Below are 20,213 nucleotides of genomic sequence, written 5' to 3'. Positions count from 1 at the left end.
GTTTCTACAATCAGCGGTTTAGGCTGTGCGTTGGTCCGTCAGTCAGTCAGTGAAGACAAAGCAAAGCAGTTGTCGTTATATAAGAGATTTTGTAAAATGGCTAGCTTGATGCCCACTCTCTTCGCCATAAAGTAAAGACCACCGCGTTATAGCCTTCATTTCTCTTACTCTCACTTTGTCCCCGTTTTTCACACTTTTAGAGTTAGAATTTCGGAAAATCCTTTCTTATCGGAAGCCTATGTCATAAAAAGAACACGCCTTCCAACTTTCAGCTTTCTATCAGCGATTTAGTATGTGCGTTGATCCGCCAGTCAGCCAGGACAAAGCATTTTATATGTATAGATTGTTGATTACAAAATATATGCTCATATTTTGAGACCGAAAAAGCCCTAGCAACAGCATAACAACGAACCCCAAAACTCGTACATATGACAAGTTTGGAAGCGAAAGCTTGAAGGAAATATTGACTCCGGGACATTGGTTGCACCATGACGTTTACCGACTAAGCCTCAAAAATATTACAAGTGGTAGCAAAGCGTGGTAACAGGATTTTTCACGATTTAACACGTTCGCAAAAAATTTGCGAATACGCGAGATGATATATTTGGATAATTCAAACCAAAAAAGGGTACAGTTGTACGTCCTTTTTGAGGGAAAACACTTCCGATCTTAGAATTATTTCTTTACTTTTAAAATAAATCTTAAAAGAGCCCAAAAAAAATCAAGTACACCAAAGTTACAAGTATGAAAATGTTGTAAGATTTCAACGAAAAAATAGTGTTGCGTTTTTTTTTTTTTGGTTGTTGAGTGTATTAAAAAAACTCAAATATTTATACACACGGCAATGACTTACTTGAAATATGTTTTCTCTAAAAAATAAAACGAATCGAGATCAAATCGGCACCTTGATTGATCGTTTTTTGTATTTTTTTTTTATGTTTAAGTACAAACAATATAATTTTAAAATTCACTTTCATTCAAAAATTTTGTTTTTCATTCAGGCAATTTGGAATAATTTCCTTATTTTTTTTCGGTTTCGAAGAAACCACGAGAACACTGAAAAGCCACAATAATTTGTTTGTTTTGTTTTTCTTAGAGAAAGAAATCATCATTTTTATTCATCAGATTGAGTATAATTTGAGTTTTTTTTTTGAGTATTTCTGGAGGACTTCTGATTTAATTTTTAAAAAATTTCTAATAAAAATGATGATTTGTTTTTTTTTTTGGAATATTTACAAACAGTTCTGTTTTTGTAAACATTGTTTCATTAATTTTTTTAATTGGTCAATTATTTACACTTTGTCCTGCTGGTGCAATCATAGCTCGTGACCCTGATAAAAAATTTCCAATACATTTCAATTGAAATTTCCAATTAAATCTCATTCATTAATTGGAATCAATTGGAAATTTCCTATTAGTTCTACTGGAATGAATCAGAAAATTTTTCCAATTATTGAATCCTATTCATTCCGATTGGTTGAAATGTAAATTTCCGATTCATGAATCGGATTTTTCTATCAGCAGAGCTAGTAACACCGGAATGCTATCATTGAAATATGTTGTAGATCAGAACAGAACAAAACTTTTCCATACGATTTTAAATTACCCCAGTGGTACTGACGACATTCAGATGTTATTAGTTCATTCAAAGTTTCGAGAGAAGTTATTCGACCAATTGTGGAAAACTGACTACACACAGAACTATTTGGAAAATATTGGGAGGGGAAAAAGAAAAATTGAAAAGAACATATTGACCTCAAATCGACAAATAACGTACACATTTTTACAAATATTTTATCTCAAATTTGAGAGAGAGACAACTGAACGGTTATCTTTTTTCAAAATAACTATAAATATTTTTTTATTTCAATATCGCTTAACAATATTTAATATTAACAATTAAAAATATGGGCGAATATATTGGACAGAATTTGGGATGGGTTCACTTCATTTTTTTTTTTATAAATTTTTATATACTGAGCAATTAATGTGTTTACACTTATTTTTAAAGGTTTTTCTGGAATGTTTTTTCAAAAAAAACATCTTATAAAAAATTTGGATCAGAAATTTCATTCTGGTTTGAGTTTGGACTAATTTGTTTGCTTTTTACAATCTTATTTTAAAAAATCATGACCACGTTTAGGTATTTCTTTGCAAATTGCTTAACATACATCTTTTTTCCTTTTCGATTTTATTTTTCTTTACAAATACTTTCATACTTAAAATTTAATAAAAGGTACACTTAGAAAATATAACAAATAAAATTTTTCTTAAAAATTTGCATTTTTTTTAACATAATATAAAATTCTTGACGTCATTATTGGCGCTTTAATAAATTCTAACGACGTGAATTATTGTAAAATTTTCCTGAAATCAAACTTAAAAATGATTTTATTTTGTACTTCGTTAAGTTCTTTTTTATATCACCCACTTGTTTCTTTTTTTGTACAAGTTTTCGAAGTTTCGTTTCTTAGAAACTTCGATCAAATAATTTTGACATGCTTCGTCCGTTTTCGTTTGTCTGTCACAGCCACACAGTTTCGACACTTAAAAATGAAGATAGAAGAATTTTTGAAAAAAAATTTTCTAACATAATTATGAATTTTTGAAGTTAAACACTGAAGCCACACAAGCGTCGATTTTAACGCATTTTCTCTCATTACAAAAGTAATGATTGTGGTAGGAAAGACGACCAGCCTGAAGGCTTAAATAAATCTTTAGCATGCGTTGAAATTAACGTCCGTAAGAACGTCTGCGCACGTGTGACCTTAGTCGTAGATAGTTTAAAATTTGGTAAATACCTTCAAAAATTTATAACTCTAATGTTAGAACTAGAGTCAAGCGTAGTAATTGTCATTTCAAAACAGCTGAAAATTTTAAGAGACTGACGCCAAGGTCTTGCCAAAATCTCCAAAACCAGGGTTTTTCAATCATAAGCCTTGAAAAATTTATAATTTTCCAATCCGTTTGCAAAGTTCATTAAATCACAGAGGCTCAGATGGTTCAGACATGTGCAAAGAATGCCCAAGAAAGAGCGCCACACGAAGAATAGGATGGTCTCGACTCAGATGGTTGGACGACTTGTAGGTGATGCAAGTCACTGAATGGAGATACGCTGTCAAGGACCGAGCCATCTGAAGGAGAGTGGTCGAAAAGGCCAAAGCCGATCTCAGGCTGTAGCGTCTATTGGATTACAGTCCATATCCAGCTATGAAAATTTTTGTAGAGATTTCAGTTGTGCTGAAATAATTGCCTTGTCCCCTAGGCCTATATGAAATGGGAGGTTTATGCGATTCGTTTAAAGGAGTTTTTGTTTCACTTAAACGTATAAAATAAACAAAAAATTCAGGAAAATTTTCAATAAGGAAAAATTCGTTAAAATTTATACAATAAGTTAAAAAATTGTAAACTAGTGTCCAAAAAATTGAATTTTTGAATGCATGGCCGTTAGAATGGCAGTGGAAATTTTTATACACACACAATAAAATGCACAAACAAAAACTTTGTTTTTCATAAAAAAATAATACTTTTCTTTTTAGTTAAAAATCAGTCTTTAAAAAAGTCTAATGAAACGAAGATTATATTATGTTAAAAAATAATCGTAAATACAATCAAAATCGGAACTAGAATCTTACTAGAAACTCATTTGGCGGGTCTTTCACAAAAATCATCATCAAAAGACATCAAAGATGTCTTTGATATTCCAACTTGGGTTTTGACAACCAGGCCTTTCATTTTTCTTCAGACAAGGGTCATTTTTAATAAAAGAACCACCAAATTAGCTCCAAGTGCCATCCCAGAAGATAACTGTAGGGATAAAATGTACAACCATAATTTTAGTATCCCTACAATACGTTAAAACCGATTTTGACTTTATTTTAAAAAATACAAAACACCGAAATCTCCCCGAATATTACCAATATTAACCGATTATAATATAATTAAAATTTATTTTGGGAACTTGTCACAATAAAAACGATTAAATTTTATTTACATCCAATCACACTATTGCTCGAAATTTTTATTTTTTTAAATTTTTAAGTAATAAAATAAGTTATTATTTTTATATTTGGATGGATTGGATTAAATATTGTTCGGAAGTCCTAAAAGTCAAAGACGGAATGTTTCTTGATAATTAGAACTAATTATTGTTCAAAAGTTTGCCAATTTATTTTATTACAAGCAAGCGAAATTATTCATATGAAATTTATTTTTTCTTTTTGGGTTTATCATTTATTTTTCTTCGGCCTGAACAATTTTTGAGATGACCCTTCTTCTCTGTTCGCTATGAGAAGATTGACAGAGTTAAAACATCTATCGACGTTTAATCTATGAGGTTTTAAGGCAGGCAGTCTTTGAAAACCTCTCGGATCTGCAATATTTTCTGTTCTTAAACAGCTCTAAATAGTTCAAGAAATAAGGAATCTTCTTGGACGATCCTTCTTTAGGTATCACAGGCAGACAATCGTTGCAATCTAGCCTAATGATTTTTGAAATTTCCTTATGCAACTGTTTTCAGAATTCCAGCAATCAAGAACTCGGGAATTCTATACACACTATCTTGGGCTTAATATTGATTGTCTGATCAATCTAACGAATCGGTCAAAGCTGATTTATCGCCAAATCCACCCATAGTGAATGGTCTCTAAATGGAATAGAAATCTGTAAAAAATTAACAGAACTATCTATTTTCGGAAGTCAAGAAAATGGAGACTTTATCCATCTCAGCTCCAAAATTAGCCAATTCTTCTAAGAATCTTTTCATAAGAATTGCTCAGTTTTTTTCGATTATCTGATTGGATAGAATCTCTTGATCACATATTAAATATTCTCAATTTACCTGATTTATAAAATAATCAGCTTGTTTTTAAACCTAAATAACCAACTTTGTTTTTGAGACTAAATTGGGCACTCTGGGCAGTGATTTCCTAATCCAATCGCGAAACGAGGCGCAGAATATGCATTTTTCGATTTTGTTTGATATTTGAACGAGAATATTTAAAATTCTCTTTTCCCAAAAATATATAACGTGTTTTTTTATCTAAATTGGGAAGTCCTGGGAATCGGCTTGGCCAGCCGTGAAAAGACGCTGAAAGTATGCACTTTTCGATTTTGTTTGATATTTGAACGAGAATATTTAAAATTCTTTTTTCCCGAAAATATATAACGTATTTTTTGGATTAAAATCTGATATTTGGGCGGGAATAAACTCCTTTTCCAATATGTAACTTTGTTTTTTAAGCTTGGACTGGAAAGTCCTGGGCAACGGCTTGTCCAAATTTATATGTATACAATAGCCAAAGTACTGTGTGTTACAAGATCGTTCTTTTATGTGTGTAACCCAAAAAAAAAAAAAAAAAAAAAAAAAAAGATAAACCCAAATGAAAAAACAACGTAAAATAAATCAAAAATACATTGAATTCAAGAAGGGCGCTCATATTATGAATATTTTTGTTGTTTGCACATGCGTATTATTGCAACTTTGAAAAAAGCGTTTATCAAATACAAATACTGGTTTTTTTTGTTTTGTTTAAATCTCACCTACAAATACAAATAACTCAAAAATTTACATTTTTGTGACATTTAAAAAACAAATGAAAACTAATTAATATTTACAAAATGAACAATAGCCAATTGATTATTTAGTCCAGGCGCTCTATACACTTATTTTGTTTGGAAAATTCAATAGACCAATAATTTAAGTCCGTGGTAAATTTTAGTTCTAGGACTAATGCGTTTGACAATTATCTCAAAACGTTTTTAATTTTTCTTTCAGAAAATCTGAAAAATTCTTAAATGCGTGGTAAAAAATAACTGTCTGGTCGTAGATCTATCTAGAATCTGGATGTGCTCCAAAAGCTTGTTATAATTAATTTTTGATGATATGTTATACCTCGAAACAAAATTATGTCATAGAACGCCTGCTCTAATTAGCAGCCTTTGAAAAAACTATACACAAAAAGTAAAAAGAAAACGAGACATTGGTATGTTCATTGTGCCTTTTCCTAGAAAAAACAACTAAATACGATTGTCAACTACGATAATAAATAAAAAAAATTCATCTACAAACTAGCTTGGAAAGCTGCCTTGTTTTATTATTTTATAATTTTTTTAAATTATTTTCAGGATCATCTTAATTACAGGACTAAATGGGCTATAAACCCCAGGGCACCGGAAATCGAAAATTTCTATTTATGATATAGTCAGCACCAGTAAGAATTAGTTACCAATGAATGTTGTGTTATTCGAGACTCATTTGATGCTTCTTTTACTAAAATCATACTTCTCCAAGGAAAAATGAAATCAAGGTCTTTAAGAGGTAAGCTGGAACCCCAAAGACTCAAGTTGGAGCGTCCAAACATGGTTAAATCGTCTCTGTATGCCAGCGCCGATTTTAAACTTCAATTTAAATTGTAAATTCCACTTTGAGCATTTTGTGAAAGAACCAACAAATCCGCTCCTTAACGTATCAACTTCTCTCCGCTAACTTAGCTTTGATGGTCCAGTTTGTCTTTTAACAACTGAGTTTTCATTTTTTCTTCACGAAAGGATGATTTTTAGTGCATGACTCAAGAAAATAGCTCTCTCGAAGGATAATTTACTCCAGTAGCTAATTCATACTAATTATGGACTACATAGTAGATGGAAATACGGGCCTAGTTAGTTAAAAAAAGGTGCAATAACCCACAGGCGTCGAATATCTTAAGACGATCCTCAATTATTTTATTAAAGCAAGGCTTTTACACTCATTTTCACCACAAGTAACTACAAAAATTAATTTTATCTTTGATTTATTTATTTATTAATTTTTTTTTTTTGTAATTTTCTTTAAGTTTATCCATTTTTTTTTAATAATATTATATTTATTTGATATCTATTTACAAGAGGCTTACAAGAAAAATCACAACATAGCATTAAAATGTAAAAACGCGTGTAAAATTATTATTTTTTACTTTTTAGTATTTAAATTTATATTCGGTATTAAAAAAATTATTTTTTTAAATAAAAAAAAAAAATATAATTTATTTTGATTTATTTATAATAAAAACATTTTTAGTACAAGAGACAATTGTATCGATTTCGGTACGAATTCAAAACACATGTTTCAAGATGGTCACAGTAGTCGTAAATAAGAAAAAAACCATCGAAAAACTACTCATCTATTGGTCGAATGAACCGAATTTGTATAATTTTAGGTCTTCTCTACCCTAGATATTCTATTGATAAATCGCTATATTGCTTACGAGGGGACTTGAAAGGTTATCAAAAACCATTTTCCTTAGCACACTTTAAAATATTTCGTTATTCAACTATCTACACGCATAAAAACTACCTCAAAACTTGTAATAAATACAAAATTCGGACAATGGCCGAATTTGTTTATTCCCAAATTTGAGTTACATATACTTTTTTTCCAAAATATGTGTGAATTAAAGTGAGAGATTCTCCTCACTTTGAGTTATTACATCGAAAATATTTCTTTGATTTCGATTTTTTTAAATCAAGTTCAATTTTTTTTACTGTGCGGCGAGTTTATTTCACTTTTCCTACGTGGACTATTCGTAATTGATCGTGTCTCAATGACCAAGATTGTTTTTAATGTATTTTAATCATAAGAAATCGATAAAATTGGCTCCTGGACTATTATTTATATCTACAACGCAAAATGTTGTTATAAAAAAAATATATCATTTAAATTTCAATGATTATTTCAAAAGAAAATCGAAATTTTCCAAGGAATGTGGCGAAAAATTCGATAAATTTTACACACTTAAAATTTATTAATTGACTGAAGAAAATTTTTCGATGATACTTGAATATTGCAAAAAATATCTCCCATCACTTGATTACCCAAATCAAGCCACATTTTAAATAGTCTGAAGAGCTGTTATATCCAAAATCTACGACATTTCCAAAAGACTGGGAGTTCGTTTAAGCAAACGTTTTGTCTGATTTTTTTTCCTCTTGCAAGCAATTGCAATTGCTTGGAATTTTGCTTTGGCAGCTCTTAGACTGTAACCACCTCCATATAGAGGAAACTTAAACGATATACTTTTTTTTTAAAACGGCAGTTTGCGTAAAATAATAAATTCAACAATAATTGTTTTGCTTTTTAAAAACGAAATAACATTTTTTTTTTCCTAAAAAGAACCTAAAAAATTAAACTATAGCAAAAAATATTTAAAATTACGTTTCCTCCTATGCCAAAGAAAATTATTTTAAAATTAATTATAATAAATTTCAAGCAAATTATTTCCAAAAAATTTGCTCTTTTCTCACAAGACTAGTATAATATTATTGTAAATACAGTCAAAAATCGGTTATAACGACATCGCTTATAACGACAAATCGGTTGTTATGACGAATTTTGGCAAGATCCAAACTGAATACAAATACATATGTGAATAAAAACATCGAATTAAACGACATATCGCTTATAGCAACGAACCATCATTTAAATTAATCGTATATAACGACCAAAATTTACTATTTTGAACTTTAATTTCGAATTTTATTCACTTTATTTTGAACTTTTAATCACTTTTTGTAAGGAACAACTTTACCAATTAAGTACCAGTAATAATTATGTTACTGGGGGCTCATTTGGTGGTTCATCATCTTTCTTCGAAGAAAAATGAAAACCTTTTCGTGAAAAGATCCACGAAAATTTGGTTTCTTAAACGTATCGGGGGATTTTTATCTTCTTTCCCTTCTTCCCGACCTGTTGATGTTCCATATTGTCTTTTGACGATCGATCGTTCATTTTTCTTCGAAAAAGGATGATTTTTTTTTATCACGAACCTTTGTCACGGTCTCTTCAATGATGTCATTATAACCGGTTTTAACTGTGTAGGCTAAAATTAGTTTTATTTTTTGCTTAAACATTATTTTGGAATGCGAAGTTTTTTATTTTAAGGTAATGTTCGTTGCGGTGCTCTGCCATCTATGTTGACGATCTCGAACGAACGATTACAATGTGTTTCAGAAAAAATTGTCGATATATAAATTGGTTTTTTTTGAAATATCACCACAGATATTTATTTTGTTTACTGATATTTATATCTATATATATATAATTTTTGTTGAATGAGTTGATTGAGTTGATCCTATTTGGCACGTGTATTGGGTGCCATAGACCGTGTATCAATTGAATTTAAATTTTCACCTCGACTACGTGATCGATGAATTGTGGATAATCCTTCACCTATTTTTTTTACAATTGAAAAAACTTTCAGTTCAAAGAATCGTCTTTAAACAAAAATCAAATAAATACGGAGTGATCCATAAAAATTAGTACAATCTTAATATAAAAATATATAAAAATCTCGTATTATTATATTCATTTATGCTAATCTCCGAAACTACTTAACCGATTTCAATGAAATTTAGTAAATGTGTATTTTATGGTCCAACTTAAAATTGCGCAATTCAGATTTTTTTATAGAGGAAGGGTTGAATTCACTTCTAAATTCTGTAAATTTTCAATAGATGGTAGTGAGAATTATACATCTTAAACAATCCTTTTTTCATTTAATATAAGTATTAAACAGAGGGCGATGTGTTTCAATTTCTTTTTTTAGAGACAGGGTTGAATTCTCTTCTAAATTATACAAATTTTCAACTGATGAGAATGAAAGTCATACATTCCCTCAAAAAAATATTATTATTAATTAATTAAAATATTTAACAGAGGGCGATGTGTTTCAATTGCTTTTTCTAGAGAAAGGTTTTAATTCATTTAAGTTCTATAAATTTCCAATAGATGGCGATGAGAGTTATACAATTTCCCTCAAACAATCTTTTTTTTTTGTGTAACACAAATGCATTATTAACAACATCCGTTTTAGACATACAGCAACGCGTGGCTAGATCAGGGGCTAGTTTTTTAATAAAATATAATACAGTGCTTTGAAATTTCCATCTTCACCCTGTCAACGGTATATAAAGTTGTGTGAACACTGACAAAGTTCAAATAGGCATAAAAAAAACTAAGGTCATATTCTCCCTTCATTAATTGCTTTTTATTGAAATGGGATTTTGTAATTTCATATTTTAGAAAACATGAAATATGTCCACATACAGGCGAGAAGAGAATTGACAATACTAAAAATCACTTTCTAAACATTCATTAAAATGGCGCATAAAGTTTCAACCTTCTAATTCAATTTGGAGAGGCTATGGAAGTGCGCAAAACCTTAAAATCCGCGAATAATATGATATTTCAATGTCAAAAGAAGAGTTGGCACTTCCAAAAGACATTTCTTTTAAGGAAGGGCTGTAAAGTTCTGTAGAGCCTTACTAGCCCTAAAAAGCTAGATATTTCGACATAAAAAGGAGGAAGGGGCTGAGAAGTTGACAATAGTGAACCCTGGAGTATAACGCAAAACCAACCAGATAAGACATCAAAAAAATAATGAATTTCGATAAAATCTACAATTTCCCTCAGCAATTTTAACGAGAGTTATTTTTTATTTTAAGCGTATCTTTTTTATGGAACACTCTGTAAACTTGTTGAAACAAAATTGTACATACCACGACTTTGACTACGCTTCATACCAGATGATGAATTTCGATTGTTATTTTGAGCAACTTCATTCTTGTAAGTGCGCATTGCTCGCCCACGACGATCCTGTATTAATTTATCCGAACGTACAAATATTCCATGCTTTTGACGACATGTAAAATATTGGACACCTTGTACACTTCCATCATTTTTACCTAAAAATCACAATAAAAATAGTTTTAGCAAAAAAATTACATGGCGTATTTAAAGAATTAACCATGTTAGTTGTTAATTATATATTTTGATGAATTTATTACCTGTTGGTGCATCTAATTCCACACCGATCCATGTACCAGCCGCAAAATCAGTGTTACCAACATACGCAATCACTCCAGCCCAATTATAGGGTCGAATTAATACACTTTCACCAACTACAACCCAATCTGGTATTGGTTCTGTTATTCGATTCAAGTCTGGTCTTGAACCAAAGCTATTTGCATCATGGTCTTCTAAACAAATAAAAAACAATTTCCATTAAAAAACTTTCCCAACATTTCACTAAAAGGGGTAAATTATAATAAAACTAGGCTTGATGTGAGCCTATTCCTGGAGATAGATTTCCCTACCACGATCTTGTTTTCAATTTTAGAAAAAGTCGTTTTATCCGTGTTTTCGAGAAAACCTGAAACATTGACTGCAAAATATGACTCTTCCTGACATCTATTGGCGGCGAGTTAAAGTATATTACCGGGACATTCAAATTGATATTTGTGTGGAGACATTTTAAATGGTTCTTATCTTAATCATAAAATTTTTGTGTTTTTAACTCAAAAAATACCGAGTAAAGCTCGGTCATCCAGATACTTGTATTTCTAAACTGTGCCCTAACTACGAAATAAATACGATAAATTCTATAATACAAAAAAAGAACAAACCTTCAAGTCGTTCAGCTGAAGAATCTAAATCACTGTTATGTGTCTCGTTCGCCATATCGGAAAATTGTTCCATACGTTGTGCAGCTACCTTACTTTCATATACATGTGCTCGTGAAAATGGGAAAGATGCTCGTTGTGTGGGGGCAGCTGTTGATGTTTTAGTAACTGATTTACGTCTTCGTACAACCTACGGGTGATTTTATTAGTCAATTTACTAGATTTACTCAACTAAACTCAAATGTTTACAATCTAAAAAAATTTATCATTCAATCGTGCAATTATTTTTAGTCATTAATTATATATACAGGGCCAAAAAATGGGCCATAAGAATTAACTTTCAAAATTTCCCGATAATTTCCGACCTCCCAGAATAAATTCACAGATAAAAGTATTAGAGGGTAGAAGTTTTAACAAAATAAACTTAATCGTTAGCAATTGTTTTTAAGTGTTATTCAAATATTAAAAGCTGGCAGTTGCAACTCCGCCAACTGACGATAGTAATTTGTACAAATTAAAACAGAAAGCTGTCCTATTTAGTTCCAATTTAGGCTACCAGATGACAGTACCTGTACATACAATTTATTTTAGGTAACTGGGAGTTGCAACCCTGCCAGCTAGCGATAATAATTCGTACTAATTAAAACAGAAAGTTGACCTGTTTGGAGTAGTTTCAATTTAGAATTCCAGGTTACTTACTATTTATCAATATACAAGATGTTTTAGAATTATTGCATTAAAACAGCAGAGTGATAATTTGTCTTACTTTTTGGATGTTCCAATATTAACGCAAGATTTTGATGTTTGCCTATTTGAAAAGCAAAGACAGACAACTGGCAGTTTACGGTTTTTAAAAATGGAAGATTCGACGAAAAAAGAACTCGTTTTCACTGAGCGAAGTTTTAAAAATAATAAGTTTAAGCAGCTACAGCTCACGATTTTGGTATAAACTATGGTATGGTAGAAATAGTGATTTAGCTTCATCAAATGTGAAAAGATTAATAGAGATTAGACAGACCATGATTTACCGTCCAAATTATGAGTCTTAAAATGATTGGATTTTTCCATAGTTTTTTGAAATCTGAGGTTTCCGGTAACAAGTCTAAGAGCTACAAAAGTTTTAAGTTTTTTTAAAACAGACAGATTAATTAAGACGAACTGAAATTGTAAGAATTTCGTTTTGACCAATTAGCTACGAAATTCTAAAAAAATTCTGTTTTTTTACCACCACTTCTTTGACCACCCTATCTATCTACTGCATTTACATAATAAAATCTGATAAAAATTTCGAAAAATTTCGCTTCCTAATAATTTCGGAAGAAATTTTCGAGACCATGTCAGAAAACTTAGCTGAAACCGATAATGATTGGAATTCTTCAAGAAATGATTATATCTACATTGGATTCTTTCCTTTCAAAAGAAAGAATCCAATATAATACTTATCAAACGGCAGAAATTTTAATTTAGATTGTTCCCAAAAAAACACCCCTGTATATTTAATCTACCAAATTATCCTAAAAATCTAAGCATGCAATTTTCTAAAATAATTCCGAATTTTACTTACTTTTCCTGGTGGTAATTTAGTTTTAACAACTGAACTTCCTTCTGAAGTTGAATCATAATCACGATTATCTGAACCAGAATCACCACTTTGTGATTTATTCAAATCACCGGTGATCTCTGAAGATGATTTGCTCATTGAATTATCATCGGCTGATTGATCATTTTTGTCGTTTTCAATACCATCGTCAACGATTATGTCGTTCTCATTTAATGTACAATCGGTTACAAGTTCCGTTACCGGTTGTAAGTCTGTCGGTGGCGGAGTTTCATCCACACTAATGCTGCGTATTGATAGTGAATCTTCAAGTGTTAAATTACTCGATGAAACAGCCTAAAAAAATACAAATATTTGTTACTTTCAAGATAACAAAAATCGAGTTTTGAAGGGTACACTGAGTGTCACAAAAAATGCACGGATTGCACATAGTACTATATATAGTCCGTGTTTTTTTGTGACACTGAGTGTACGTTTAATAATCGATTCGAGAAATCGGTCTCTGTATTGGATTTTGGAGGATATCTCAGACTATGCATGCAATCAGCAAACGAATAGGATTTTTGTATGTTTTGGATCAAATTACCTTATTTCCTGAGCTTTCTCGAAATTGAACACAAAAAATTACACCGAAAAGCGATGTATCGTAAAATACTCGTTCAATCGTTAAGTTTTGAATTTGAAAAACGTGATTTTTGAATTTTTATACCATGTATATATGAAATATATCAAGGTAAACTAAGTTTAGTCCCAAGATAGGTGTTTATAGAATCACATAATTCTCCCATTTTCGGTTGTCTGTCCGTCTGTCTGTTTGTCTGTTGACACAATAACTCAAAAACGAAGACATATCAAGCTGAAATTTGTGTAGCGTGTTTAGAACGTTAAAAGTGAGGTTTAGAATTCATATACGAGCAATATAGGCCGATTGGATCTTGGGTCCGTAAGACCCATTTTGTAAAACCGTTAGAGATAGAACAAAAGTTTAAGTGTAAATAATGTTCCTTATAAAAAAAACAAAGAACTTTTGTTTGAAACATTTTTTCGTAAACATCAGTGTTTACCCGTGAGGGCGCAAATATATTTTGAATTTATACGTTTCATATATTATGTTACATTGAAGAAGTGAGAGGAAAGATAACTTTGTATGTAAGAGTGATTATCTTTCGTTACTTACATGACGTAAAAAATACAAACGATTGCGTAATCGACACTGTCTATAGATAGTATTGCAACAATTAACTTAGTCAAACAAAATTGTTTCTTTGTCAATGCGATATCCATGAATGAATGGGATTTTTGGGTTATTTGTGTCTAAAATATCCTTAGAACCCAAAATTTTATCGAATATTTTCTACATTATCGCCCGAAATCATATTTGAAATAATGGAAATACCTGAGATCCATAACCACTGGATGTGACTGAAGGTGAACCAGATGTCTTACTTTCTTGAAGTTCTCGCAATGAATCGAGAGTTCTAGATGATGGCATGCTCATTTTTACTTGCTGTTTAGCCTTTGTTGTCATGCCCTAGAACAGAAAAAAACAATTAATATAGAAAATGTACCCTTCGGTTAAAGCTAGTTAACATCGAAATATTATTTACCTGATATGATTCGAACTCAGAAAATTCTGGTTCACTATGACTATCTTCCATATTTCGTTTATCATCGACGTCTTTATCAAAGTCCATATTTGATATTGATTCAGACAACGAAACCGGCGGATGAATTGTTTGCTCTTCATGAAGTGTTGTCATGCGTAAGCCCATTTTAACACCAGCTGGTGACGCTATTTTTGATCAAAAACAGAAAACAAAAGTTAAAATTTTTATTTCAAAAACTATACAATCTACGTGAACTTTTTTTAAATAACAAAGCTTAAAAAATTTGTGCTTTAAAAAAAAATTAAAATTTCACATTCGAACTACAGTTTTTTTTTTATGATGAAGTTCTACTGTAAAAAAAAAAGTACGGTTCCTCGCCTGCAAAAAAAATTACAGTTACGATCCATTCCGAAATAAAGCAAGTGAAAACTGACTCCCCAAAAATTCAATCTAACCCCTGGGTGTCGCCGAATAAACATCATTGATTTTTGAATTTCTTGGGAAGTAGATTACGAATTTTTTAGTCCTTTAGTCAAATATTTGGGCTTTCGTTAGCTACGACCATATTTTGGCCAATTTACCCCCCAAAAATTACAAATAATAATGGAATCACTCTCTATGATTATATTTTAACCAAAAAAGGTCTGAAAATTCGCCCAGAGCCCTAAAATATATAAAAGTCGATAGTCTCCCCGAATCAAGTATGAATTAAATAGGGGTTTTATGGACAATCTTTATAAAATTGACTTTGAGCCTTACAATTTTTATAGAAATCGAATATAGAATGTGTTCCTTAACTTCAAGCTTTACTTCAAAATGAACCGTATTTCTAGCTAAGAAACCGCACTGTAAGAAAAATAACTGGAATTAAAAAATCAAAAAATTATTATTCCAAAAAAATAAAAATTTTAAAGCGTTCGGTGTGTAAACCTGTTAAATATTATCGAGCATGCGCATAAGTATAATTATATATAACTGCACATGCGCAATTATCGATGAATAAAAAAAAACATACAAAAAATTATTATGCAACAAAAATTATTCTAAAAAAAAATAATGACAACGAAAAAAAATCGCTGACTAGGAAATTTTTTTTGATAGCAGCGTGCGTTGACAGAATTATTTTGAAGTAGAATTTTTATAGACGTACGTTTTGCCGCGCCAGGTGGTTGCTGAAGCCTCAAAGAATTGAGATTTAAATTCAGATTTAGGAAAGTCGGACGAGCTGAAAACCAACGCCCAGTACCATATTTTAGACAATATTATTTAAAATAAATTTTAAGTTAAAAATATTTTTTTTAAGTAAATATATAAAAACACTTTATTTTTAAAGCAATCACACACATTACACCACACAGCTACAAACATTACAACCACGCAGACGCAGATCACACTTAATATATATATATATATACCTATTGTCTGTCAGATATATATCGTTTTATTTGACTTAAATACTAAAATTATTTAATGTTGGATTCGATAATTTTGATTCTGGAATTAAATTCCTAGAATTGAATTCATTAAAATAAAATCATCTTTCGATTCATTCAATTTCCAAGGCGCAATATGATTTGTTGTCGTTCACATTTTCCTCGAAATGATAGACTTATGCAGCTCAATGAAAAAGAGTTTGGGGTGCATTTTAAAAGCGTGAGTAGATTTTAATAATTTTGAATTGATATTCTCGAATGAAAAACCGTTTTTTTTTCGCAGTTTTTTAATGATTTGCGCACCACCATAACCCCTGAGTGTTGACAATCTAAGTTTCGATTTCCCAACATCCGTTTCTCCTTTAGTATCGAAGTTTTTATTGAAGAACTTCTTTAGGCGCGTTATGAACAAATGATGAAAGATAATTTTATAATGCGTGCGCATAAGATGGCATAAAAATTACATGTTGAAGTTAGTTACAATTTTTGAATATCATGAAGTTAGGCGATGTCACTCATAATAGACAAGGATAGTTAGATGACAGATTAAGTGTCAGCTAAGAACACAATAGGTTATAGGTTAACTGGAGTATGTATTATTTATTTACTTTATTTATAAATTATTATATTTGTAATTATGTAAGAAGTATAACTTCTTACGTGCGTTGCATAAGTAAACACATAATTTTTTCGAAATACAATGTTTTTTGTGGTTTGTAAGGCTTCAAACACTTCCTTAGCCACTCAAAATTGACCTAGCAGTAAATTTACAATTTAGTGTTAATTCACCAATTTACCCTTTTTTTATATTGAAATATCTTGTTTTTTCGCCATTTTTAATAAAGAATAGATCTTCTTTCGTAGAATCAAAGAAAAATCTCATTTTCAATAAATTTAATTCGAAACAAATTCCTGAATCAAAATTTCCCAATCCAAACATCTACCAAATATCCTACATAAATACATATTTTCGTTATAAAATATTTATAAGAGCACTTGCTACAGAAAATTTTTGAATTTTCAATATTCAAAAATTGCAAATTACATGCAAAGAGTTGTGAAGATGTTTCGTTTTAAGAAAATTGTTTAAGAGAAAATTTCTTTATAGTCAAAAATGCCAATTACAAAATTTAGAACTTTACGCTTCGTATTATCCTGAGAAATATATTTCGGTTTTTCCGTTCATAATCGTATTGTTTTTCTAAAATTCAACTGCTGAAGTTAATCACGGAAACTCAGGGAAAAGCTTCAAAGTAACTTTTTGAAGCCTGTGAATGATGAATTATTCCAACTTCAGAGTAGAAAATTTCTTACACGAAAGCAACATCCCAAATAATTTAAAGCTCCGGGTTAAAACCACCATTTCGAAGGTCCTCCGACTTTTCAAAAAATTTGCAACTGTTGTTGATTCCCAATTAAAAATTTTTTAGTTTATTGTTTGAAAGTGTGCAGAGTAAAATTTGGTCATTTGGTTCTTTTCTGAACGGTTCGATTAGCTAATTCATACTGATGATGACTACATGTTAGTCGAAATATTTAGGAAATTTCGGGGAAATCGAAATTTAAGTTATTATCTGTTTTTTTTCTCCGTATTTTCTCTTAAATTTTCAAAAATGATCTAGAATATTCAAAATTTTTAGAAGAAATTTTACAATATTTCAAGAAGATCCGGAATTTACAACAATGATTTAGAATATTACAGATTTTTCGTGAATGGTTCCATACAACCCTGAGCATTGCAGCATGCATTGAATCTAAGAAAAACAATAGAATTTTCTCACGATCTGTTTAAATAGCGCAAAGTTCTTACAGTAAATATTAAACGTTTTCATGCGAATTTTTTTATAAAATTTTTGTTTCTACTGTGATTTTAATATTAGAAATTATAATTAAAAAATAAATCCATCAAGTTTTTGAAGTAAATATGATTTTTCCAAAATATGGATCGGATCTGATGATTTCAAAGTCAAAATTTCTTTGGAAAAGTTTTTTAATTAAACAAACACACATTAGGGAGGAAAACGTCCGGGGATTCCCCTAAAAAGTTAAATTTCAAATGTTTTTTATATGAAACATCGACTTTTCTAAAGAAAATTTATATTGAATTATCGTCAAGATCACTTAGTAAACTTTCGGAGGAAATTTATTATGATCCATATGTGGTCATCGTGGAAAACTTTTGTAACTTTTTTTTTTTAAGTAATATAAGTTATTGTTTTGATGTTACAGTTGAAATGAAATTTCGAAATGTAAAAATTTGATTTAATCTAACATGTATCAGAGCATAACTTTTTCTTGAATTTTCAAGAAAAATCATCGAAATATTAATCCAGTCTAAAAGTTGGAAAAAGTGAAGTTAAGTGGAAAAACATCGGGAGTTAATAAAACTTTGGGATGTTGTCCACGGACGGTTAACTAACATTTTCTCAAATGTTAGAAAAAAGTTATTGAGAAAAAACCGGAGGAAGATTGAAAATTTTGCAATGTCCCCTCCTCCTCTTTTTGCACAGGGTTCTCGAGGTCTGAAACTTGATAAAATGTTAATTAACAATCCCTGAACAACATACTCATTTAACTTTTTCATTAACTTCCGACCCTTTTCAATTTAAAACTACCTGTCGACTGTACTATATGCTAATACCTAAGTCGGTAGAATGCTAATTCTACCTAAAATACATAATTTCTGTTCAAGGATCGGACTAAATGGATTATTTTACTCTTCCAAAAGCAGGAGCGTGTTCAGCCCAGTATTTTTCAGCCGCTGACATACGCTTTCGTATGTTTCGATGACCTTTCTTAGAGACCCAAATATAAAATTTTTTAGAGAAATATCGTTTTTAATCATGTGCCAAGACGTGTTGTGCCAAGACGAGTGAATCACAAATATTTAAAACAGTTTTTATCAGAAATGTTGAAAATGAAAGTGAGAATAAGCGTGGAAAATGATCAGTGAAAAACATGTCACTTTGGTTTTCGGTAGCAATAAATTAATAGGAATGGGACTACTCGAAATTATATGAAACTTTTCTAAACGATACTTTTATAATTTGAAACGTTCGAAATCTGAAATGGATGCAAAAGCTGGTTTCTATCAAACCTTCCTTGAAAAGAATTTGTCACCTGGAGTGAAAGAGTCTCCAGTTGGAAAATCCTATTTTAAGAAAATGAAGTTACAGGATTATATTAAGGCCAGAGGAAGCACAGAAAGCCCAAAGCTTCTCTTTGAGAAATGTTCTCATAATCGATGGGTCCAAACCTTTCTTGAAAAAAACTCGTCATTTGGAGACAAAACGTCTCGAGGTGGAAAGTGATATTTTAAGAAAATAAAGTTACATTATTCTATCAAGACCCGAGGCAACACAGAAAGCCCACAGCTTCTCTGCGAGGAATCGTCTCACAATCGATGGATCCAAACCTTCCTTGAAAACAACTCGTCACATCGAGACGAAACGTCATCGTCGATGCATCATCTCCTTCCATAGTAGCCTTGCAAGTAGTAACCTTCTGAGATCTCCAATCAATTTCAATCGACAATTTTTCTTACAAAAATCTACCATTTCAGATTTCTTACAGTTCTTACAGAATTTCGAACTCAATAAGGGTTTTTTGCTCTATTTTTTTCGTGGCAAGGGTTTATGAAAATTCGGAATTGTTAAATTTCTAAGCATAAAATTACAGCAGTATTTGTTTTTGTTTTTTTTTTTTGGATAATGTGTTTTGTTTTGGAGTTTTTTAAGGGTACACAAAAATAAAGTTAACGCAGGTGCTCTCTTGTGGTAAAACTTTGTACAATTAAAAACTTTTGTGTATGTTTGTCACAATTTTGAGTCAGTAAATAATAATTTAAAAAAAAAACGCATGCGTGGTAAGGTGAGAACAAAAAAAAACACGCAACTATTTTTTGTAAATCTACAGATGCTAAAATTTGTCAATTGAAGCTTACATAACAATTTTTATATCGATACTTTATGTGAAAAAATAATACATACACCTAGGCGGGACTCGAACCCAAGACCTATTGATTTTAGATCAGTACATTTCATGATGAGTAAAGTTAATTTACATTTATGATAAGTAAGGTTGCCCACAATGTTATGTTATACGTAGGCGAGGTGAGCCTCATTAATTTTCCAAATTATTTCGCGTAGTACAGCCATTTCATTTCAACGTTTAGAACGG

The 20,213-nt window shown here is 30.7% G+C and overlaps 1 protein-coding gene across 1 annotated transcript in view; it reads right to left on the bottom strand.

Annotated features, from left to right (window-relative positions):
• Positions 1 to 8,317: 8,317 nt before the first annotated feature.
• The window catches only part of LOC123302463 (kinesin-like protein KIF13A), a 39,107-nt gene continuing 27,211 nt past the window's right edge, over positions 8,318 to 20,213 (bottom strand). The window contains exons 14-21 of the mRNA XM_044885375.1: positions 15,752 to 15,826; positions 14,602 to 14,786; positions 14,391 to 14,525; positions 13,001 to 13,330; positions 11,440 to 11,626; positions 10,822 to 11,013; positions 10,534 to 10,719; positions 8,318 to 9,205 (exon numbers count right to left, since the gene is read on the bottom strand). Coding sequence (XP_044741310.1) covers positions 9,108 to 9,205; positions 10,534 to 10,719; positions 10,822 to 11,013; positions 11,440 to 11,626; positions 13,001 to 13,330; positions 14,391 to 14,525; positions 14,602 to 14,786; positions 15,752 to 15,826 — 1,388 coding nt within the window. The 3' untranslated portion in view covers positions 8,318 to 9,107. The remainder of the gene's footprint in view (positions 9,206 to 10,533; positions 10,720 to 10,821; positions 11,014 to 11,439; positions 11,627 to 13,000; positions 13,331 to 14,390; positions 14,526 to 14,601; positions 14,787 to 15,751; positions 15,827 to 20,213) is intronic.

This window comes from Chrysoperla carnea, chromosome X, assembly GCF_905475395.1.
Source record: "Chrysoperla carnea chromosome X, inChrCarn1.1, whole genome shotgun sequence".
Classification (NCBI taxonomy): Eukaryota; Metazoa; Arthropoda; class Insecta; order Neuroptera; family Chrysopidae; genus Chrysoperla; species Chrysoperla carnea.
This window is presented reverse-complemented; position numbering and strand designations above follow the sequence as displayed.